The following is a 25,008-nucleotide window of genomic DNA, read 5'->3' as shown; positions in this document are numbered from 1 at the left end:
CCAACTCAGGGCACCACATATTTATGAGATGGTATTTGGGGGAAAGTCACTAAAAACATCACAGGAGGCGTGTAGCAAGGACCACTGTTTCAGGCGCTCTGCAGTACAAAGGAGATTAAGGAGTGAACCGGGAGCCCGGAGCACAGCGGTGCAGTTTTTGTCCCTCTACCTAGGAGGGGAGACAAGCCCTCCACCACTGCTCTCAACAGAGAGACTGTAGACTCTGGGTCAGAAGCCTCTGGCGTCCTAGTTCAAAGGGCAGCCTCTGAGTTTCTACTTTAAAGCCAACGAATTAAACTCTGGAAGAGAGAAGCTTGAGAATAAACTTGAAAGGGAAAGGGTACTCTTGATGGTGACCTTGAAGGGGCACGCTGGCTGTCATCTGACTGTGAAGTGGCCCTCTTTCATCCCACAGCCTTACTTCCCCACCCTCCCAAATGCTTAAACTGCCTATTCAGTGCATCTGTCCACCATGAAGCTCTGGTACCTGGGAACTGTTACAGAGAGGAACTTATATACACAGAAAGTTCTGTAGTTAACTATGGAAAATAATTTGTTTTCTAGACTGTTCCGGCTGAAAATGCACATTGCAGCCTTTCCAGCCCTCTATGTTCAAAAAAAAAAAATGTAAAATCCTCCTGAAAGCAGAATTGTACCTTGACCTGTTTAATTTGCACAATTAAAAATGTCAACCTCATTAAACACAGCTGCAGTGTACTTATTCACTCTTGGTAACGCATTTGCTGACTGCATAAATATTTCTAGACGTGGATTATGCACAGGCCACAGCACTAGCTGCATCAATTAGCAGTCACAGGCGTCTGCTTTGGCATCAGACAATCTGCAATTTAATCCCGACCCTGCCACTCAACTAACCGTGAGACCTGGAGAATGGCTTCCTTCCCCGTGTTGGTCTCATCTTCAGAAAAACAGAGAGGGAGATAATTGATATTATCTATTTCTTGCTGCTGTTATAACCCAAATAAGTTAATACTTTAAAAAAAAACTTATAGTAGGGCTTTACAAACTTGCCAACAATAATTAGTCTTAATAATACAAATAAAATAAAACTGAATTTGTTCGACTCTCCTTCTTTGTGCTGCTGACTGGTGGGGAGGGGAAGAAAAGCTATCAAATGGTCTTACCCATTAGTGAATTCTACCAATACTACCAGCTCTGCACCATCAACCTGCCGGTGAAATGTGCCTATACATGCAGTAGTGGCATGACTGTCATGGGGTAACCAACTGCTCTCTAGATTTGAGGCCTGTGTCATAAATGATCCTTTGCTTTGTTCTGGAAGTCTGGTCAAAACCCAAGCCTTGGGAAGTCATAGGCCCTGCAAAGAAAATTACTATTGATATTTAACTACATAGGACTGGTTTGATGGGATGATTGGTATTTGTGAGTTATGTGGTGGCATAACATCAAATTTCCTTCTAAATATCCATGCTTATTTCTCAGACAGAAACTGCCCTCAACCCTACTCAAAGAAGCTTCTGTTTGCAGTGGACACTGGTGAACTCAGAGTCTCATTGGCTGCTCAAGATGCTGAAAATATGTGGAAAATGGGAGCTGAAGCCTAGAGCAAGTGTTTATACTATCCCTTCTAGGGCTCAAGGGATGCTGTGGGAAGACAGAGTGAAGTAACATAAAAACTGGAAGATAGGAGGTAGAGTAGCAAGCACCATCACCTACATACAGAACGGCAATGTAGTTAGGAACTTATAGGAGCTTCAGTTACTTGGTAAGGCTCACACATGGCAGGCATGCTTAATGGTCAGTCATAGATCAGGGAGAGGCCCTCTCAATGGTCAGTCATGGATTCTGGGGGGCTAATGGGAAATGGTCCCTTACTGCTGAACTATAGGCCACTCATGGAGGGTGGACAGGTAAAGGGAGTCAACTTCATGATTCCATGATGGTCAGCCATTGTCTTCAGTTTTGTACTAACTGGTCTACCCCTAGGCTCCAATGAGTAGTTTCAATTCCAAGGTCATAGAGAAGGTCTTGGTCAAACTCAGGCGGATACAAATTAAACAAAAAGAATGGAATGTGGGCCGGGCAGGCAGTGGTGGTGCAGGCCTTTAATCCCAGCACTCGGGAGGAAGAGACAGGTGGATCTTTGGATCTTCGGATCTTCGTGAGTTCTGAGGCCAGCCTGGTCTACAAGAGTCAGTTCCAGGGCAGCCAGGGCTGTTACACAGAGAAACCCTGTCTTGAAAAACCAAAAAAATAAAAACCAGAATGGACTGTGGGATAGAAATCAATAGAAATGAGGGGGTGTATGTGGAATGGGGGAGATGAGAAAAGGTGGGGGTGAGGGCAGTCAGAACGCGTTATAAACACATATGGAATTGTCAAAGAAAACAATTCATTAACAACACCCCCATCTTCCAGAATAGTTGATCTCTCAGATTAGATCGCTGTCTGCTTTGTTTTGTCAAAATAATTAAATAAGGAACATTTTACTTGTTCTCGGATCAGATTTAAGTAGTTTCCCCCAAACAAACGACTCCCCACCCTTTATAAAGATCTGAAACGCACGGTCTCGCTTCACAGGCTTCCAACCTTTCTGTCTCTCTTTCGAGCCAGAGAAACAGGAGCCAAGTTCATTCCACGAATCCCCCTGCAGGTACTGTGAGGTTGGAGCCTCATAAAGCCCAATAGTAGCCTGAGAGACCGGATTCTAAACTCAAGGCACGTCAGGGGGTCCAAGAACAACCTGGCCATCATCCCCAGTGCCTCATTACTTTGCTGTTCCTAGTGTCCAGCGGTATTCTGGTGAAACAGAGACTTACTGTGGTAATAAGGAGGCCGGAAGGTCTTATTTGCCACCCCCCACCGAGGTGGGAAGATGACAAAGTCAGCAATGGCCACTCCAGGTCGGGTAGACTTGGCCGTGAGCACTGTGAAAATGGAAGGATCCTGTGGACACATAAGAGGAGGCTGAAGGTAAGACGCCTGGGAGGGGAGGGAGCCATGACAGCTTGTCACCTGCACAGGAAGGTGTTTTCAAGTGACACTTTCTGATTAAGCGACCCAGGTCAGACTTAGATATTTGGGCTCTGATTGAATTGCAGTAATCATTCATGTGGCTGTCTTCTTGCTGTGATGGAAGCAAAATGCATTCACGCCAGGTAAGAGGACCGGCAGCTGCGGTCTTAGCCTGCTGAGTCTACATTAGGGGCGCCCTATTTCCCTCCAGCACGGACAGCGAGAGTACCTGACTTCTTCTACCCAATAGCCTGAATGGCAGGGAGCTTGGTGCTGCTCAGAGAAGGTCGGGGAACAAACAAAACAGCATCCACATCCTAGCGTGGAGGTCAGGATGCTTCTTGGGGAGGCAGGGCATCAGAGTCCAGATGGTGTCCACAGGCGGGAAAAACCTGAGAACTGGTTAAAATTAATTAATTTTCTGACTCTTGATTGACTCTCAGAAGGACGAGATTACACTTTTTCCAAGAACTCTAGACTCCTAGGTGGAAAGACCAAGATTCAATGTGATCAATATCTGTGTCATTATCAGAAGCGGTGCTGACACCGGCAGATTCAGAGATTGAGAATCTGTTCTCTACTCCTTTAACTTTAACTGGGGAAAGGAGAACGTGGCTATTCCTTTTTCAAAATAACTCTCTGTTGAATTTGCTCTTTGATGGCTTCATGCATTTATGCAGTGCATTCTGGTGACCGCCAGCCCTCTCCTGGTCGCGCCCCCCCTTCCTCATCTCCCGTGACAGGATCAGGGAAAGCTTCAAAGGCCTATGACTTGAGCTAACTCTTTAAAAGTGAACAAAAGAAAGGTAGGGGAGAAAAGAGGAACAGAGGGAGGGATTTTTATCGGGGAAGATAGAAAAGATATCAAGGTCCTCTGAACTTTTGTAAAGCAGGGAAAGGTTAAAGCCAGAGGGATGCGGTGAAGGATGAAGGAGTAGTGAGATGCGGTACTAGAGAAAGGAGCCCAGGGCCGGATGGTGAGGAGTACCAAATGCCATGCTTTCAAGCTCAGACTTAATCCTAAATCGTGGGGAGCCTGCAAAGGTTTTCCACAGCGGCGATCAGACTGAATTTAGGGGAGATAAGCACCCCAGCAGTACAGAGAAGAGTGAATCTCTGTAAATTCAAATGAAAACCAAAACAAAACACAAAACCATGGACAAAACAGAAAGTCGACCCAATTCTTCTTGCTGGAAGTTACCGTTTTTTCCTTTCATTTGTCAGGGGAAATGGTCGGAAACTATTAAAAGAAAGACAAGGTAGGAAGGCTCAAATAGAGCTTTACCAAAGTCTCAGGGTACTTCTTCACAATGCTTTGGGCTTGGAATCTTGATTTTCTTTTTCCCCTTTGGTTTTATTAAGATTCACTGTTGTTCAGAAAGGTAGTCTGGGGCCCCTAGAGAGAAACTGAATTGGCTCAGAGTAATCCTTCTATCTCTGACTCTCTGGCTTCTGCCCCAATTATCCCTCAGCTTGTGGGTTATGTTAATCTATTATGAAGTACACCACAGAATGAGCTTCCCCTCAGGGTCACAGAACTAGTACTTTATCTGGGCTCTCGGGAGCCTGTACGGTAGACCAGGGACCTATCCTTGGCCCCCTAACTGACTAAAAAATATGACTAAATTCAAACATTGGGCTTTTTTTAAAAAAAAAAATTCAAGTGTTCAACCTTTGCGTAACTTTAGAAGAGGCCTCCCCTGCTCTTCATAGCCAACCACAGCCAGAAGCAGAGGCTAGGGAGCAGGGAAGCAGCCAGAGCAGAGTACACATCCCAGGTTTGCAAGGTTGCCAGGTCTGTAAACGATTCTCCCTCCTGCCTTCAGCATTAGCATTAGCAGGTTTTCCTTTACCCAAGCAGGAGAGTTGTGATTACACAGAGGCAAAGTAAATTAGGTTGAGTATTTCCTGGCTTCCTTGTTTGCCCTGGAATGTATTCCTTCACCAAAGGGCAGGTGCCCCTGTTGAGGCTGTGCAAGGATGACCTTGAGAACCTTAGCTCTGTGACTGTCCACGGGTATACTCTGGATCCCTCCCATTCAAGGGCTGTCCGGTCCCCAGGGTTCCTGCATGGCCCAGACTTACCGCATGGTCAAAGGCCACTGCATTGATCACCATGAAGTTCTCTAGGTTGTACTTGTAGGGCGTATAGTTTCCGTGCCAGGCCACAACATTGAACGGGGAGACACTCTAATCACAAAAAACCAGGAGAGCATGGTCTTAGGATGTAATATTTCCATAGCTGCAGACTTGCAGTACTTACCGACATCACTCTTTTTATTTGCTATTGTTCTAAATTTAACTAGACCATCCTTTGGGAGCATCGTAGCTCATAATCATTCTGCAGTTGCTTCGCACACCCTCTCCTAGGTCCTCACTTCGTCGTTAACCCCTTTTCCAGTTCAGAGGCTGCAGCTGTCAGACCCGTCGCGGGTACAGCCAAAGCCTAGCACACTCAAGCGGTACTTTTTTCCATTTTTAACTTAACTGTAGGCATCTGTAGATGCCAGCAGTTCTCAAACAATCTGGGCTTCCCTCTGTTTCCTGGTGCAGCAGGCACTTGCTGTGCTGTTTCTCCAGGATTTTGCTGTCTAAAGGAACTTCTCATAGACACAGTGTCTGCTGTTGAGCTCATGGAAGAAGACACCCTGAAAAGCCCCAGTCTACATGTTTGAGATTTCAGAATGACATTAACACCGTGCTCTGTTTCATCTGGAGTAGGAGATCACTTTGGGGCTATGGTATTATAATCTTCCTCATGGGTACTGTGTATCTAATCCAGAAGGACGATCTGATAAAGAATATTCTCAAGTTCAGGGTATATGAATGGTCAAAATACTGAGAATAAGAGATGCTCAGCCGTAAATGGGACATCTGTATCAATGCTCATCCAGCCAGACCAAGGCTCAAGGACCATCTTGAAAGAAGAAGAGGCAGAAATAATATAAGAGTTGGGAGATGGGAAGGAATATAGTGAAGTATTTATTGCCTTCTACACATGAATGGTTGCCAAACTAATAAACTCATAGCAGCAAGATGTGCATAAGAGCAACCTAGCCAAAATTCTGCTATAAATGGTGTAGATGATCTCCAGGCCTCCAGGCACTGAAGATGTGTCACTGGTAGGATACCCATGTTCCTGTGGGTGGCCCTACATGCATGCACATATAGGTAGCACTAACTGTAATTAGGGGGTGAACAATAAAAACTAGGGGGTGAAAAGATGTGAAGTGTTGAGGTTCCTGAGCCTTACCACAGTGGGAAGGCATTGGCATTCCTAGTCATGAGAAAAAGAAAGGAAAGTACTGTTATAGGATGCCGGCAGGAGCCAGAACCATGAAGAAAAGTATATTTGTAAATATTTGTAGCTAGTTCTTTGTGGAAACAAAGCTCTGATTTATAGTATTTCCTGTTATCTCTGGTATGAATACTCTCACTATGATATTTATCTCCCCCTAATAATATTTTTTTGGTGAAAAAAAGAACACAAAGAAACAATGCTGAGTGCCTGGTTTTGAGTCCCAGTATGACGCTGCTGAAACCCAGAGTGGTACAGATGTGTGCACATCAGCTTTTACAAGTTGCAATGAACTGACTCCCCACACTGAGGCCACTCAACAGGAGATAGACCAGGCCCTATTCATGTCTTCAATAGTGAGGAAGCGATGAAGAAATGTCCAACTATTCTCTCTCCTGTCATCAAGTTTCTTCCAGTTGAACCAAACAACAGACAGTAGACTAAGGAGCCCAGGCTACTCTGTAGACAAATGTCACTCTCCCAGGTTACAGACCATGGCAATGGAGAATGGGACAGTGGGACCATCACAAGGCTCCCCTGGGAAGTAGAAAGCTTTCTTTCTACAGCAGCTGCTGGCTACTGCCAGAAAGGAGGCCCTTTATCAACTGAGTGTGATAGAGGAGGGTCATTTGTCTATCTGTTGCTTTCATTGGTTAATTAATAAAGGAACTGCTTGGCCTTTGATAGGACAGAAAATTAGGTAGGCGAAGTAGACCGAACAGAATGCTGGGAGAAAGAAGCCGAGTCAGGCAGTCGCCATGATTCTCCTCTCCTAGGCAGATGTAGGTTAAGATCTTCCGGTAAGCCACCATCTCATGGTGCTACACACATTAATAGAGATGGGTTAATCAAGATGTGAGAATTAGCCAGTAAGAGGCTAGAACTAATGAGCCAAGCAGTGTTTAAAAAAATACAGTTTCCGTGTAATTATTTCAGGTAAAGCTAGCCGGGTGGCGGGACGTGGCCCGCCGCTCCTCCACACTACATGAGTGTAAAATAATAATAGTCTGGGGAGCATACTTAAAGCTCATGCAGATTTGTTCTTCGGATCCCCCAGAGGTTAACGCTTTTTGCCAGATGAGAGAATTCATGTAGGCATAAGCATCTTAAACAAGGCTTGCTGTGGAATTCGTGTAGGTATAAGCATCTTAAACGAGGCTTTCTGTGGCTTTCTAATACAAATGCTCTCTGAACAACTTCTGAAAAATCCCGACCCAGAGAACATGAGGACTACACATGACTGTTTGCTCCAGGGCTTAAGCTGAAGTTTCAGACTCATTAGTCTCTGCTAGTTGGCATGGCCTTTCGTGCTAGTCAAGGAAAATAATGTGTGCCATGCAAATGCAGACAACAAATCAGACAAAACAATAAAGCAGACAATAGCAACAGAAGGGCTATTTGGGTACCTTTCATTATATGATTAATCTGTTCTAACACTCTGCTCTTGAGAAGTTAAGTAATAACACATAGTAATAGCCTGGCATGATGGGGCACACTCGAAATATCCTTTTTTGGAAGGTAGAAGCAGGAGGGTCAGGAATTCAAAGTAACTCTCAGCTACAAGGAAAATTCAAGGCCAAACTGAGCTACATGAGACCTTGTGTCAAAAAAAAAATACCCCCCGCAAAAAAAAAACAAAAACAAGAAGTCATATAGTATTATAGCATAGATTATATATTTTTTTTCATATGACACACTTTCAGAAGGGACAGAATGTTGGCATCTCTCAGAATTAATTTTATATTATTGCCTGTGATGTTATGTTCTGAGTTTACTAGGTCCCTGGGATAGTTGAAGTTAATTAGCAAATTCTCTTTGTTTTAGATCAATGACCAATCACTTGTATTTGAAATGAGGTTGTCACTGAGGAATATCAATCTTGGCTGATCTCTGTGGTGACTCAGCTTCTTTTTCAGAACATATTAGGTGGCCTCTATGGCATGTTCCCCATGTCATTTCCAGAGACCAGCATAGTGCCAAATTTCCACTGCTAGAAAGTATAAAGAGTATAACCTGTAGAGTCTAACAGTTGGGGGTTTTAACCCTGGTTCTATCGCTTACTGGGACATGGGTGATTAATTATCGCTATCTGGCCTATTTTCATGACTAGGAAGGCAAGCAGTATGTAATTTGCAGTACCTTAGTAGTGTGATAAAGACAAAAGGATGTGCTAGGCGGTGGTGGCACACGCCTTTAATCGCAGCACTCTGGAGGCAGAGGCAGGAGGATCTCTGTGAGTTCGAGGCCAACCTGGTCTACAGAGCGAGTTCCAGGACAGGCTCCAAAGCTACAGAGAAATCCCGCCTAGAAAAACAAACAAACAAAGAATAGACAAAAAGATGCGTGTAATGTACCTAATGTTGACCTTGACTTTTAACTGATGCTTCATAACTCCACATTCAGACCAACAGACAGACGTACTTTACCTGTTTGGAAGCAAACAGCTTGCCTTGGTATTTATTAATCACAGTGTAGCCTCCTGGCACTTGACGATCTTCATACCAGGCAACAGGGATCAAGAAATCACGAGGATTGGCCAAGCCGTTTGCTCCTAGAACACAGTAATCCAAACTCAATTTAGATATTTCCAGAGTCAAAGGGAAGATGCCTGCAAAAGGGAAGGCCTTCTTCTGTGTCAAGAATCATTCCACAAATTATCATCAAAATCCTTGCTGTATTCCCAGCCGGGGCGATGGCTGAGTGCCTGCCTGCCCGGCAATGTGAGCCCCTAGGTTCAATCCCAGACAAAACAGAATCTGCTGGATCTCAGTCTGGTAGATTTGCAGAAAGATCCAAGAGTTTTGGTTGAAAAACAGAAAATTTCAAAAATCCTCATATGCAGCATTGTTTTCTAAAGTTGGAGAGTGATTACGGCTCATTTGTTATTTTTATAATCATCACATCATTATTCATTTACCACAGGTGAGAGAAAGGGCGAGGGAGGAACCAGAGAGGAGGAGGGGGCAAGAGTTGAGAGAACAGCAGCAGATCTCTGTCCAAGGAAGCCTGGAGACTCTTTCCAACACAGGCTTAGACCTTGATCTCTTAGAAAAAGGCTACAAGCTATTGTCCCAGGCCGGCTTCTGCCGGGTAGATAGAACTCAAAAGCCAGGATTATAAAGCTGCTGTCCAGCATGAAATATATGTGCCTGCCATTCAGAGAGGATGAATTGAGGACCTGCCTGTTTAGCTTTGCGCAGGAGGGAGTGTTCCCTCTGGAGAAAGGAAATAAATCAAAAGACAAAATATGAAAAAGCGTAAGCGCAAAAACATAATTTAACTCAGAGAGGAGAGGCCTGGGGAGTGTTTTATCATTTCCAGCTCCTGGGGTTAAAAAAAAAAAAAAAGAGCCCCCAGCTGGTTAGTAAATTATATATATTTTCCAGAGGGAACATGCTCTGTGGAACCTGAAGGCTCAGCTGCCTGTACAGCAGCAGGAAGCTAGACCACAGTGGGAAGAGTGGGTGGCAGGCAGGATGACAGACGGCCCACCATGGCTCCAGCTGCCTCTCTGCTGCCTCCCACTTTCCTCTGAATATTTGGTTCCCCAGGGGAGTGACCAGAAGGCACAGGCTGGCCTGTCCTTGTTGCTCTGAAAAGCTGTTGACACAGAAGGAAAGAACTGGGAGGTACGGCTCAGGATGAAACTAGGGGCCAAATTCCCGGGCTCCTTTTTTTTTCTCCAAGGGAGGCTGGAGAACAATTACTCCTAAGATCTTCCCTCCCCTTCCCGCATCCCCTGCCTTCAGGGGCTGGAAGAGCAGGGGCAGAGAGAGCAGGAAGTTTTAATCTACCACCTAGGGGCTGTTGTTTCTAGCTCCTTCATAGCGTGAAGTGACACACTCATTGAGTGTGCTGTGTGTGTAGATTTCGTGAGTGTGCTCAGAAGGAATGTGAGATGCTCAAAGGTCACGTGTCACCCAGTCCGGTCCATTGTTCCGTGGGACTAGAACCCAGGCCGGCCATTTTTACAGCTCACCGACTTCAGAAAGCAATTCTTCACGAAGCTCATTCTCATTAGCTTGTTTTTGCTTAAGTAGTTCCCTTCCCTCTTCTCTTTAATGTGCCAACAAAAATTAATCAAATCTCAGGGCTGGGGAGGATGTAGCTCAGTGCTTGCCTCGCATGCCTGAAGCCCTGGGTTCAGTCCTCTGGACTGCACGGTACTGGCATGGTGGTGAACGCCTACAATCTCAGTACTCGGGAAGGAGGGGCAGTAGGATTAGAGGTTAAACGTCGTTCTCATCCATGTAGAGAGTTAGATCAGCCTGTCATATAAGAGACCCTGACTTACAAAATACAAAACAAAACAAACGAACAACAACAACAACAACAACAAAACCAAAAGAACAAAACCCAAAAGAATATACTCAAAATCTCAGATCTCATTCTTGGTAGCTCTTCTTGGGATCCCCTCGGTGTCCTTTGAAATATATAGTATCTAACCAGAAGCTCATTACATGCCTTTACCCTCCTTGTTCGGTGGTGTTATTTTAGAGAAACTTAGAGTAGATTGGTTTGGGTCATTTTCTGTTATCCGTGCATTTTATAGGGAGGCACTTGGTCTGAGGCGGTTGTCTGGAGAGAGAAGGTGTGTGAGTGGAGAGAGATGCATCTATCTCAAGGGAGGCTTAGACGGAAGGCTTACCAATGGGTCCCAGGTCAGGTAACTCAAAGTGGACACCGTAGACCTCCAGGATGTAGCCCCTGGTCTCCTCGAAGACATCGACGCTGAATCGCATTCCTCTCTGGGGGACAGAAGCACATGCGTGCCTTCTTAATAAATCATTTCCTTGCAGTTAGACGCAGGGAAAGTGGCTGTGGTGCCAGGCCTGTTGTTGTGGTCAGTTTGAATCTAATTGGCCCCCATAATCTCATAGGGAGGGCTGCTGTTAGGAGGCGTGGCTTTGTTGGAGTGGGTGTGGTCTTGTCAGAGGAAGTGTGTCACTGTGGGGGGTGGGTTTTGAGGTTTCCTATGCTTAGGATACCACCCAGTGTCTCCGTCAACTTTCGGTTGCCTTCCGGTCAAGACGCAGCCGGTACCATATCTGTTTGCACGCTACCATGCTCCCTGCTACCCACCACGCTCTTTGCCATGATGATAATGGACTGAACCTCTGAAACTGTAAGCGAGACCATGGTGTCTTCTGACAGCAGTAGAAACCCTAACCAAGACAGTTGTGAAAGGTGAGCAGATTAAAGATGGGTTACAAAGAAAAAGCTAATTCTTAATCATACCCACACTAACCTCTCATTGGGTCCAAAAATAACAGCAGCTTCCAATTAGCCAAAAGAAAAAAAAAATTTTTTTTTTTGGAATACCTGCACCATCTCCTTCTCTGATACAGCATCAAGCAGACAACAAACATTTAGGGAAGGGGAGGGATAAACATTCTTTGCTTTGGGATTGTGTGCTCTATTAAACAAAGCAGGCACTGGGCCGCTCACCCCGAAGCCTCTGTGTGACTCACATTCCTCCCTGTTGCCCAGACATGACAGAGACATTGTAGCGTTAGAAATAGCGGCAGCTGAAACATCTGATGGCTCCCGAATTAGGGAGAGGCAGCGGGGAGGGGGCTCATTACCAACCTGAATGACGCAGATCTCGTTGGGCTGCAGGAGCATCTTGCCAAACTCTGTGTAAATGAGAAGCTTCCCTTTCTGGGGAACTGGCAACGGAGAAAAAGAAGACAGTGCAGGGGTGAGCCGCCCTGTTCAAGGGAGAACCTGAAGGCTTAAGGGCCGGAGTTGGTTGTTAGTGCGAATGAGGAGGCCTTTATTGTGTCTCTTGGGAGTGAGTTACATTCTGACAGTGTCGGTTAACTGTTTTACTGTCTAGACGGTCTGGAAAGTTCTTCAAAATCTCAGTCTTCCCTCCCACCACGACCCCTATAGAGGAGCTTGTATATTTGCATTTTTGTGAACTGATCCAAAAGGGTCATAGACATAGCATAGAAAATCACTCTTTTCTGACATGTCAGTGGGAATGCTGGGCCTCTACATGTCTCCCGACTACATGAAAATGTTCACACCCCAATACTGATGCTAACACCACCATGGAAAGACCAGAATAACCTCTGATGGGCCTTAACATTATAGATGTTATATATACTTTTTTTTTTTTATCTGAGTGGTGGTTATCGATGACAAATGGGCTTTCCTTGGGTGAGTTTAAAAGCAAATAGAATTTTCCTAATAAGTTAGCCATACGTTATTAACTTCATTTCAGCTGCCAACATCTCCCACGTGAGAGACGCCCAGCAGAGACAGCCACAGGCAGAAAGCCCAGAGCAGACATTAGACACTTGGAAGATGCTAGGAATCTTTTCCAGACCACCCGCGGTGTCTGGAGATGGCACTTTGTTTAATAAAACAGTTGGGAGAACGCAGGCAAGTGAAATGCGAAACAACAATAATAATAACAACAACAAACCCTGAGCGCAGGGCTCAGTCGGTCTTCCTACTCAGGAACTTACCAATCAGGAAATCCCCATCCGAATTGTAAAAGCATCTGAAAGAGACAGAGGACTTCCTGTGATTTCTTTTCAGTTTTAACACAATCTGGACACATCTATTCCTTCCACAAATTATAATTTAGTGCCTTCCACGGGAGAGAAGCCCCCTTGCTCAGTTAAAAATCCAGCAGAGTGCAACAGGAAAGACAGATTGCGGACCTCCATCACTGCGAGGCACACTGATGCTGGGAAGAACTGGGGCCCTGCGCTGGTTTGGGGAGAAAGCAAAGGCCTCCCCACAGATGGGACATCTGACAAGAGAGCCAACAGCATCATTTCGGCAAGAGAAGACACTCCAGGCAAAAGGAGAAGCAGGCTTAGGTACAATGGGGCAAGAAGGCCTTCTTGAGAGAACTAAAGGGAGGCCGTTGTGACGTAAGCGGAGAGAAGGGAGGTGACCTGATACAGAGCTAGACCCAAAGAGAGGTCTCCAGCGTCTCACAGGGCTGTGATCTTGGTTTTGATTCATGATTCAAAAAGTAGAACAGCTGGAGCAGAAGAGATGGCTCAGCAGTTACAAGCATTTATTTCTCTTCGAGAGGACCCACGTTCTATTCCTAGCAATTCCACGGTGGCTCACAACTGTCCCTATCTCCTGTGCCGGGGGGTTCAACACCCTCTTCTAACCTCCACAGGCACCAGGCACATATGGTGCAGGCAAGACACCGAGACACATAAAATAAAATAAAAATAAAGACAATTTTTTAAAGATTTGAAGAGCTCACGCAAATTCGATAAGTCAGCAAGATGAGATTTAGGCTTCAGGCACAATGGTGTAGTTCTAGGGTTGTGTGGAAAGCTGCCACGATAGTCTCCTTTCCAAAGAAAAGGTAGAAATGCCATTTACTTTTTCAAATTGAAAAGAAAGCAGACTATAGGGGCCGGTAAAATAGCCCAGCAGGTAAAGGCACCTGCCACCAAGGCTGAGTATCTGAGTTTGAAACCTGGGACCACATGGCGGAAGAAAAGAAGGGACTCCCCCCGCCATTGTCCCCAAGTTGTCTTCTGCACACATGTGTTATGACATGTACCCTCCTGTACAAAAACAACAGGGAAACTTCTATGTGCAGGAACACTGAGCTTCCACAGAGCTACCAGTCATCAGCTAGCGCGGATACTTTGCCTTCACAACTGCTCTTGCCATGTGATTTTGGACGTGAGCCCTATAGTGTGGTGGTATATTATTTTCACTATGTAAAGATGTTTTATAATTGTATATGCTATGAATATTTCTTTAACTGTGTAAAGGTATGTTACATTTGTTGATTATGCTGTATTTGTTTAACGATATAAAGATATGTGATTAATTATATAAAAATGTATTGCATTTGTTTCACGTTGCTTGCACAAGGCACCTGATTGGTCTAATAAAGAGCTGAACAGCCGATAACTAGGCAGAGAAAGGATAGGAGGGGCAGAAAGCCAGGCAGCAGTCAGACAGACAGACATTAGAAGCAGTGAAAGTAAAATATACAGAAGGAGAAAAAAAAGGTAAAAAGTTCCAAGACAAAAGGTAAATTAAAAAAAAAAAGTTAGTTTAAGTTAAAAGAGTTAGTCAAAAAACATGCCTAAGCTAGGCCAAACATTCAAAACTAATAAGTCCCTATGTTATGATCTGGAACCTGGTTGTTGGCCCAAAAGGAAAATACTAGGGAATCTTAAAAATTAAAATTTAAATTAGTTCTACTTACTTGAACTTCTTCATCACATGGTCCTAACCTCTCCTTTCTGCCTACGCTGTTACAAGACATTTTTGTCTATGTCTTAAGAGCCAGTCAAAATAGAGATTCGTATTTGATATCATTATCAAGAAACACATACCGACATTTCTTCGAGAGGGGAACAAGTACCAAGGGGCAGTGTTTGTGCATGTGGGACTCTTTTAGGCCTCCACTCTCTGGCCAACAGGCCCCCAGTGATGGGTCTATCATGCCCCAGCCCTGAGCCTCTTACCTGTCCTCCATGGAGGTGTTACACAGGAAAATGTGAATAGCAAGCCCGTTGTTAGACTTGATGTCTCCAGCTCCACACAAGGTGTGCAGCCCCTGAGAGAGCAGAGGAGAAGGGGGAGTGAATAAAAGACCAGCCCTCCCCCTGGCCCCTGAGAGAATGTCCCAGGAGGCATTGGGAGCTAGGCTGACTGAAATGTCTTGACTTATACTTGGTGGGCTGTGTCCCATCCTAGATCCTAGGCAACCTTGTCTGAAGCCATAATGGCCAAGTCAGATAAACTTACAGAACGTACATTTGATTATCACTATGATAAACCCGGAGGAATGAGGTAGTACCTGGTAGAAGTTTTCAGGGAGAGGATCTGAAGCTTCCCTTGACATTTAGTGCCCCTCAAGTCTACCCCATCCTGGGGCAGTCTCTCTTGTGGAGAAAGCCTGGCTACTCTTCCCAGAGCAGAGCAGAGAAGAGTAGACCTTGTGACTAACTGCAAGTCCTTTTGCTATAGGACCAGATGACCCACAGTGCAAGAAGCCCTGACACTGAGGGGGGTGTGTGTGTGGGGGTTGACTTCTAACTCCGCTCTGCCCCCAAAATGAAGGTAGGGAGCCAAAACAGAGAGGGTTCTGCTCCTCAGATCCCCATAGACAGGAAGGGAACTTGTTTTTCTAGTGTTACTTAACTGATAAGTTTGAGATCTACTAAAGTGCGTCCTCACAAGCCTCGGGGACACTTCTAAGGATAAAAGCTTCAAGATGATTGATACAGTTTGGGCTAACACGGGGCACCTGGAGTTTCCCTAAGGAAGACTCGAGCCAAGTTGGCCTGCAGAACCCTCCTCTGCCCTCCTGGAGCACTGCCCCCCCCCCAGCTCCTGTCCCTTCTCCCACACACTCCTTGCTGTGGGTGCAGGTGTCCCCGTACTGTGGAGGAGGGCGGCCAGTTGGCACTGTACTTATCAGTTAGCCACCTGAGTTGATGTCATCTTAGCCCTGGCATCCATTTCAGGGATTTCAAGTTCTCAGATGGGAACATAGTTTGTCCTTATTTTTTACTATCCGAGTGGAATTTATCATCTCCTTCAAACATTATGAACGCAGGCAGCAAACCGCAGCAGTCCCGGAAGTGCTGTCACTTCGGCAATGACAGGGACATTTTTATAGCCTTCATTACAGGCGTCTCAAAGCGTCATTTGGGCTCATATTACAGTGAGCGGATTTCCCCCATAGGCCTTATGATCTAGTACATTAACTAGGAGGCGTGTGTGCAACTATAAAACAAATACTATTTATTTTCTTGAAATATTTTTACCATTGCATTTCAATGTAATTGTCCGTGTAATTTGATGTAGTTTATATTACCCAGCCAAATAACACAGGTTATGCCAGGCATAGTGGCTCATAGCAGTAATCCCAGCTCCTGGGACTGAAGGAAGGTGACTGTTGTGAGTTCAAGGCCAGCCTGAGCGACAGGGGGAGATCCTGTCTCAACCAAACCAACCAACCAGCCAAACAAACAAACAAAACCCTCAAATCCCCAAATTAAAGGCGACAACAAAATAAATACATTAAAAAAAAAAAAAAACCCAGGTGTCACCAGACCATCAAAGGCGCTATGAACCAGAAAGGCTACGAATGCCCGTTCTGACGCAAAGAAGAAGTGCTGGAGAGAGGAAATTTTACTCTCCTTGGCCTTTCTGTGAGGTCAAATACGCCTGGGTGCTCTGTGGTGTCAGAAGCCATATGGCGCCTGTAACTAAGACATCCCTCAGCCAGCCCCCATGCTACACACAGGTGTCTCTGCTGCCTCTGGTTCAGGCTGCTCTGCTTGGCATCCCGACAGCAGATGGTTAGCTGGCTCACCGCAGGACACAGGAGGGCAGCGGGAAGGCTTGGAGAAGATCCACTTACGCTCACAAAGTCCACTTTCTTCTGAGACGTTTTTGGAATCTCGAACGGTTTCCATCTAAGCTGGAAAAAGAAATACCCACACAGGAAAATGACTTCACAGGGAGAGACCGTAGGCTTATTAAATAGATTCAATCCACAGAGAAGAAAAGGACAACTGCTCCCCCTGCGAGGTCCTGGCCATTTGTGATTTTGTTTTGTTGGAACTAATGATTAACCATCATTTCTTTAAAGGGGCTCTCTCTCTCTCTCTCTCTCTCTCTCTCTCTCTCTCGCTCTCTCTTTCTCTCTCTCGTGTGTCCTTGCACGCATGCACTCACACTCACACACACACATACACACATACTCTGTAGGGTGTATATCTCTATGTATATACTATAGGGGTGGTGTGTCTATATGTGCACTGTAGGGGGTGTGTACCCCTCTCTTGCTGTGTGTGTATGCTCTGTAGGGGTGTATGTCTTGTGTGTATGTGCTATTAGGGTGTGTGTTTCTGTGTGTGTGTTGAAGGTGTATGTGTGTGTGCGTGAATGCTGTAGGCCTCTGTACCTTTCTCTCGGTGTGATGTTGGGGTGTGTATATTTAATATGAATATAAAGTGCCTTTGTTCCTTAGTGCTTTCAATTATAAAAATAAAGAGAAGCCGTCGTTCCCTCTCTCGGAAGGTGTTTCTTTTAACATTTCGCTCAGGCACATCTGTGAGTTTTGACTGATGCCGCTTTCATGCTATTTATAATCGGCTCCCTTTCCTGGCACGCCAGCCTCTCTGTGTGGGCTCCTGACACTGCAGGGGAAGGTTCTACTTCTACTTCCAGCCCTTGCAGTTTTGAATTATTTCCTTAAGAGAGAGAAGAATGCATCCAGCTGAGACTGGATTTGGTAAATGTAGCGCCCGGTTCAATTTCTTCCCCAAACCTTGGGTTTGTCCCCAGGCTGCCCAATGGTTCCCTTTAAATCACAATCATCTTTAATTCAATAATGAACTGATCTAAGGGAGTGGGGGGAAAGACCAACAGGTGCCGGTCACTCTCAAAGCATCAGCGCGGTGTTTATGAATCAATGCAGACAGGCCTGCTGCAGCCAGGCTGCGAGCTCATCTGCCCAGTAGCCCCAGGGCATGTCTTCCGGAGTGACCTGCACCCTGGGGCTAGCTCCATTGGCTGCTACACTTGGTGAAAACTGAATGCGCAAGGGCTCCATCAAGGTCCTGGGCTCTGTTCATTCTGTATTGCGAGAAGGCAGCCATGCAGGAAAGGGAGCATCAATGGGAAAGGGGCTGCTGGGATTATCCTGCCTCTGATCCCTGCAGTCAGGCAGCTTCCACCATTTCTTAAAAGCAAAGGGAACGATGAGATTCCGGGACCACTTCAAAGGGATGCAAAATGCGGGTCTGAAAAAGACCGTTGAAATTGTGCCTTAGAATTAGGATGCGGGAAATACTCCAGGGCCGGTTCCAGTCATGATGGTACTTCTTGGGACACGGGGGAACCCAAAGAGTAAGGATCTAGCAGGGGCTTTCAACCATTGGCATGTGAAGGCATCTTTGTTGTAGAGCTGCCCTGTGCACAGAGAGATGCTTAGCACTGCCCCTGGCCCCTGCCCACCAGATTCCAGTCGCATTCCTCCAAGTTGTAGCCACCCCAAATAGGGCCATTGTTAAAGCATCCCTTTAAGTCAAATATCCTGCTGAGAATTTCAGACCTAGAAGAAAATTTCCTTGACTTCGGGAAGGGCTATAGCTGAGCACCGAGCTTGTAGGATGGTGGTGGGTGCTGGGGACCAAACTCAGAACCCCGTGTTTGTTCAACACATGCTCTCCCCCTGAGCGGCGCCCCCACCCACGCACTGCTGTAGCTCTAAGGGGTGACCGTGGCCCACTACTGGCCACTGGCTACCTCCTCCCTCTCTCTGGCAGCAGTGGAGGAAAATCACCTGGAAAAGAGTCATCACCATAGATTTCCCAGAGGAAGATATTTAAGTAGCCGATCAATCGTTGCCCTGGCAACCATTCAGTACTAACCAGAGATTCTCAACCCTGGATACCCATGAGAATCAGCTGGACAGCCTTTGAAACCGTGGCCAAATTAAATCAGAACCCCTGGAAGTGGGACCCAGGCATCAGCATTTTATAGACATTCTTCTATGTGCAGCTAACCCGCACTCAGAGATTCGGTGACTACTGGGTTGCTGAGCCAAACATGCTTAGAAAAGCCTACCCAATCAAGAGGTAAGCCATAGAGCTAAACCAAATAAATCATGACATCTCAAGCTAGATGTGGTGATGGTAATGCCAGCTTCCAGATAGCAGCAAGATTTAAATAATACAAGCTCAAGAGTTAGCAAATCCAAGGAAAAAGAAGAGATGGGCAGGGAATATGAAGGAAGGAGAGATGATATATATATGTATATATGTGTAATTCTATGTAACATAGTTATAAACATATAAAATGTTTTAGAATATATATGGAGAGAGAGAAAGGGAGAGCATGGGGTGCGGGGAGACAGCGCAGTAGCCAGTGAATTGCTGCTGGCTACCTGGATGTTGTACTAGGATACCCATATAATCTCTCTAAAGGTCGAATATCTGCAGCGGGTAGAAATGAAGCCCGACCGCACAGAAAAGAGGCTCTTCCGTGAGTGGGGAAGACCGAACACAGGCTGATGGGTTGGCAAGGTCCGCTGTGGACTTTTCTCAAGTCTCCAGTAGCACTGCAATTCTCCAGCCACAAGGAGAGAGGGGCTGAGGTGGTGGGTGAAAATGCAGCCGTGTGCTGCTATAGGAAGCCTGCCATCAAAGGGTCTACATTCCAGATGGAGGAAGTCGTGGCACCCATGAGCCTTTCTTCACTAATGTAAAAAATGATCGCCTTCAAATGACAGATGCTACAGAGAGAAAGATAATGTATCTATTGGGTCTGATGGCAGTAGATTGTACAGAGCTGTATCATGAGGAATAATAAAGATCCTGATGTTGTTCTGATAAGACCTGGACCACAGGAGGAATTCAACTTTGGATCTTCAGGCAAGAGGTTTTAGTCAGGAGACCCGACGTGATGTTTTAGTGACTGTGAAGAGGGGTGGACAGAAATGCCCTTGGAGTATAGAACAGAACATTCCCTGCTGAGGCCAGAAGCTCAGCCTACTGCATTTGCTGCAGAGCAGACGCTGCGGTAAACCCAGGCCAAGAGGACTGTGCATGGGGCAAACAGGAAGATTTGGCTTCTGCTGCTGCCTCTGTGGACAAATCATTTTCCCTGTTTGGATTGCTTTCCTTATACATCACAGTGGGGCTATGGAAGGGACTAGAATTCCAAGAGGCCTTATAGAAGAGCATCTGACAACGGACTTCATGACTGGTAAAAACTCTTTGGTTTGAGCTGGTACCTCCTCCAACCCCACGCAATACCAGTTCATATACTGAAGCTCTAGCCTCCAGTGAGACTGCCTGGGAGGTGAGGCCTTTAAGTGGTAAATAAGATCAAATTAGACAATATGATGTAGGAGTGTCAGACTATGAAGAATTAGAATCCAGGCACTTGGGAGACCGAGGCAGGAGAACTGAAGGTTTTACAGCCTGGGATATATACAAAGATCTTTTTTTTTTTTTAAAGCAATAATAGCAAAATAAAGCCCGGAGTACTAAACTAAAATAATTATAGATTATTTAGTTTCCAACTTCTAGTCTGAGGAAAGGCTGTGTGGAGACAAAAGGGAAGATGGCCTGGTAAAAAAGAAGCTGGGCAGTGGTGGTGCACACCTTTAATCCCAGCGCTTGGGAGGCAGAGACAGGCGGATCTCTGTGAGTTCAAGACCATTCTGGTCTACAAAGTGAGTTCTAGGACATCCAAGACTATACAAAGAAAACCTGCCTAAAAACAAAGTAAAGAAGAAAGCCATTAACAGACATCACCCCTTCTCAGACCTTGTTATTAGACTCCCAGCCTCCAACCCTAGAGGGTATTGTTCCTGTTATTTAAGTGGCCCAGCCAATGACATAATATAATGCTATAGTTTCACAACCATTTTTTTTCACACTATGTATAACCACTGAATAGCTCTTTCCTTATGGAATTTAGTTGTCTTTCAAAAGCAATGGAATAGCTTATAGTCTCTGATATGATATCTGGGCTTTAGTATGTTTGAGTGCATACTTATTGAAAGGTATAAACATGAAGAACATTGCTTATAAAAGTCCAAATTTATTCCCAATGTGTGGGTCAGTCCCTCACACGTGTACAAACTTGCTCAACCACTCTGATTGGCTGTCCAGTGGTTCTGCCAACTACTGAGAGAGGGATGTTGAAGTCCCAACCACGACTTGGCTTCCTACATTTGTTTCCTTCAGGACTATCAGGACGTCACATAGTTTGCTTTTCATTTGTGCAAATTCCGTTGGAGAATAAACTTTTATTCATGAAAACTGAGGTGGTAAAAGAGTTTGAAAAGCATTTCCAAGAATGCTCAACGTTTGAACAAAAAATTCTTTAACACTTTCAAAGGAGGGCGATGAGAGGACCCCTGTTAACATTTAATGAAGGAGATTCAAAAGTCATGCCCAAGATGAAAAGGAAACAAAGGGAAGCAGCCTCAATATGTCTGAAGTTAGTGGACTCAAGTTTGCCTGGGTGATATGAAAATCCCTTTCAAGACTTAGATCCCTTCATTCACTGACTCCACCCCAAACTTCCACGGACTCAACTCCACTGAGTGACCTGGGTTCTCTTCACATGGGTTGGCTAGAGGCAGACATGTTATTCCAAGCCAGTAACACCCATCCAAGAACTTTGAAGTAACTTGTGGGTTACTCTCACATTAAAGCACAGACATAATGCTTAAGCCAGTGCCAGCTGCAGCCGTGGTTGGAGGAGGTTCAGGATAATCAGTAATGTTGACTTTTAGACCGAGGAGGGAAGAGGGGGTGGAGGAAATAAAGAGTGACTCACAGAAGTCTTCGGCAAACCTATCAATCTCGGGAGAAAAGGAACTATAATTTATGTGGAGAGAGACAAGACTATCACTTGCACTGGATATCTTTGGAGCCATGGGCAAGAGCACAGATTAAAAAGGATCCAAGTCACAATAATTTGTTTAGACTTTCTAATGTCTTTCAGGGAACTTCCAAAAAAGAAATGAGTCATCATGGATGGAGACCTAGATTCCCAGTGTGACTTTGCTCCTGAATGCAAAGCTGAGGATTTTGCAGTCATTTTCCAGTGTTGCGGTCTAAATCTGCTAGTCAGCCCTCCATTGTAATGAAATCCCCGCCACTCAGTTTACAAAGAGGAAAGGATTATTTGGGTTCATAGTTTTAGAGAGTCTAGTATATGACTGAGAAGTCCGGGCTTTGGGCCTCTGACGAGGGTGGAATATTAGAATGGAGCCAGGGAGCAAAGGAGAGAAGAGGAGGGTGAGTGCCTGTAATCCCCTTTGAGACAAGACCCCCACTGACCTAAGGGCCTCACTGCCTACAAACCCCAGCACTGCCCATCAGTGCCACTCTGAGAACATCGCAGAAGACTCCAAAGCGTGAAGAGTTCCCAAGGAGGAAAATAAACAGTGGAAATGACTTTGGAAGAGACGCATAACTAGACGCGTTCCTTCAGGGATGTGTCCTGGCACGAGGCCTATTTGACAGCTGTAGACCCGAAATCATTTGGTTTGTAGACAGCTCCGGTATCTTTCCAAGGAGTGAAATGTAAGTTGATAGAGACAAACTGCACTAAAGATCTGGAGAGCTGTCCAAAAAGGCCCCACAAGGCAATGTGCACTGCAGTGCTGGCCAGTGCCAGAAGATGCATTTAGGGAAATGCAATCCTGTCTATTTATAGGATGGTGAGATCTGAGCTCCCAGGGAATACGCTCAACAAATATTTGCAGTTTTGGGAAATAGGTGTGTGCTAGGTGTTGCAGACCAGAGAGAGAGGCCGCAGAGATATGAGCTCCGCTCCGACACCCTAGGAGATGCTTTAGGGCCATGGAAGAAAGCAGTATATTTAGATTGAAGGCCAGTTTTAAGTTATTCGTGGGGTTTGACAGATAGATGTTTATAAGGGTAGAGAACATTCCAGGAAGACAGAAAAGCATGACGCCCCAAGGCCGAACAATTTAGCCCATTTTCCTGGAATAGTGATGGTCCAAGTGTGGCTGACAAACAGGGGACACAGCAAGAAGCAGAGCACTGGTTCTCAATCCATGGGTCGCAACCCCTCTGGCGAACAACACCTACCTCCAAAATATTTACCTTTTGATTCATAACAGTAGCAAAATTACAGTTATGAAGTAGCAATAAAGATGATTTTATGGTTGGTGGTCACTACAACACGACGAACTGTATTAAAGGGTTGTAGGATCCCAAGGTTGGGAGCCACGGATGTAGAGGGTCTAAAAGCTCGTGGTAGTGCATCATGGCTCTTCCCTCTGGTGTAGGAGCCTGCACTTGACAGCCTGGGCAGTGCGGCTAAGGGATGATTGCAGGATCTGAAGACTTTAGATGAGAATGAGTTCAATCAGGCATAGGATGAGGATGCCGTATTGGACCAGTTATGAGGCTGTTATCGTAACCCAGGTCAATGGAAATGAGCTCTGTGTTATCTAGAGTTAAGGACAAGGAGAAAAATTAGAGCTATCTCAGGAGTAAATTCTACAAAATTTCTTAAAAGTGTGGTCCACACTTTAATTTTTTAAAGTGAGCTAGAAAATTCCTCAGTTGCTTAAGGAATTCTTCCTATTGGCTTGTCTCACCCACACGTTTTTCATCAGTGACTATCCCTTGTATGTGTGGCAAAGAGAATCCAACAAAGGCGGGCATTCACCAGCTGATATTTAGAAGAAAAGAGTAAGGAAAAAATATTATGGTATGGACCCCATTCATACATCTTTATCTCCAGAATGTGATAGAAATACCATTTATTCCTTTATTTTTAAAGCAGGGTCTCATGATCCTCTTGCCCCTGTCTCCTGAACGCTGGATTGTAGGCATGTACCACCATGACCAACTGGGTTAGAATCGTGAGAGCATACATGGGGGCGGGGTTGGTAACTGAATACGACTGGAGCCCTGGCAGGAACAGAAACAGAACCGAAGGGAGAGGCGAGAAGACAGGAGAAGAAACCTGCCTCAGTCTCGGGAAGCAGGGCTTTGAGAAGGAGCTGCCACGAGCTCCATTTTGCTTCTGTTATGAACGGGGAGAGAAAGTGAAAGGGAAGAGGAGAGAAGGGAACCGAACATTTATATTTCTGGTTCAGAGAGGAGGAGCTTGGTCCTGAGTGAACTTGATGCTTTTTGTTCAAGCCCATGGGAGACCTACCCTGTTCTGAATGGAGACAGAGGAGGAGTGGATAGTGGGTAGGGAGGAGGGTAGCTGGGAGGGGGGCGAAGGGTATCTAGGATGGGGGGGGAGAGAATGGAGGGGAAACTGCGGTCGGTGTGTAAAACAAATGAAAAAAATGTTATTTAAAGAAAGTTTAAAAATTAAAGAGAGAGAGAGAGAGAGAAATAAGAAAGACACGGAAAGAGAAGTGCCCCAATTCCAGGAGGGAGACGGCCACAAGGGGGAGGTGATAGTCTAGTTCAGGACCTGGAGAGCCCTTATTTTGTGGGTTTTGAGTCACTGCAATGTCATGGTACCCAGGGAAGGACAGCAGTTCAGAAAAAAAAAAAAAAAGGCAAGTCAGTGTTCATGTTTTGGAGTGCTGGGAAGACAAGGACTGGAATTACCACAGATGATTTATGACAGTAAAAACAGGAAGTATCAAAATGTGACAGGAGAATCCATTTACCAGCATGGGTTATAATACTGCATTACAGATGATCAACAAAAGCGCCTGCCACCAATCCTGAAAACCGAAGATAAATGCCGAGGGCCCTGATGGCAGGAGACACTGAAATCCTGACTACAGTGTTGTGGAGTGTGTGTGTGTGTGTGTGTGTGTATGTGTGTGTGTGCACATGCGCTCACAAGCACTTGTGCACATGCGCGTGCGCACACACACACACACACACATACACTAAGTAAATTTAATTAATTTTTAAAAAATAGTAATGCCGGGTGGTGGTGGTGGCATAAGCCTTTAGTTCCTGCACTTGGGAGGCAGAAGTTAGAGGAACTCTGAGTTCGAGGCCAGCCTGGGTCTACGGAGCGAGATCCAGGACAGCCAGGGCTACATTAGGGAACCCTGTCTTGGAAAATACAAACAAACAAAAACCAGCAAACAATAACAAAAATCTATGAACAGGAGTATAAGACATGGGAAAAGGTACAAAATAATGCTTTTTAAAAAAACACAAATATGAAACTATTATATCATAAACTAATTACATGCAAATAAAGATTTTTAAATT

General features: G+C 45.3%; 1 protein-coding gene across 4 annotated transcripts in view; it reads right to left on the bottom strand.

The window, feature by feature from the left end:
* Positions 1 to 25,008, bottom strand: part of Hgd (homogentisate 1,2-dioxygenase) — a 48,022-nt gene that overhangs the window by 4,723 nt on the left and 18,291 nt on the right. The window contains exons 5-14 of one of the 4 annotated variants that reach the window (XM_050148745.1): positions 16,623 to 16,730; positions 14,764 to 14,855; positions 12,772 to 12,806; positions 11,885 to 11,964; positions 11,544 to 11,571; positions 11,378 to 11,460; positions 10,944 to 11,043; positions 8,722 to 8,846; positions 5,083 to 5,187; positions 2,802 to 2,928 (exon numbers count right to left, since the gene is read on the bottom strand). In XM_050148745.1, coding sequence (XP_050004702.1) covers positions 2,802 to 2,928; positions 5,083 to 5,187; positions 8,722 to 8,846; positions 10,944 to 11,043; positions 11,378 to 11,460; positions 11,544 to 11,571; positions 11,885 to 11,964; positions 12,772 to 12,806; positions 14,764 to 14,855; positions 16,623 to 16,730 — 883 coding nt within the window. The remainder of the gene's footprint in view (positions 1 to 2,801; positions 2,929 to 5,082; positions 5,188 to 8,721; positions 8,847 to 10,943; positions 11,044 to 11,377; positions 11,461 to 11,543; positions 11,572 to 11,884; positions 11,965 to 12,771; positions 12,807 to 14,763; positions 14,856 to 16,622; positions 16,731 to 25,008) is intronic. The other 3 variants (XM_050148746.1, XM_050148747.1, XM_050148748.1) reach the window with 3 other exon arrangements.

Source organism: Alexandromys fortis, unplaced genomic scaffold (assembly GCF_014885135.2).
Source record: "Alexandromys fortis isolate MF-2015 unplaced genomic scaffold, M_Fortis_MF-2015_v1.1 scaffold_4, whole genome shotgun sequence".
NCBI classification, from domain to species: domain Eukaryota; kingdom Metazoa; phylum Chordata; class Mammalia; order Rodentia; family Cricetidae; genus Alexandromys; species Alexandromys fortis.
Note: the sequence above shows the minus strand (reverse complement) of the source record. Positions and strands in the feature narration are given on the sequence as shown.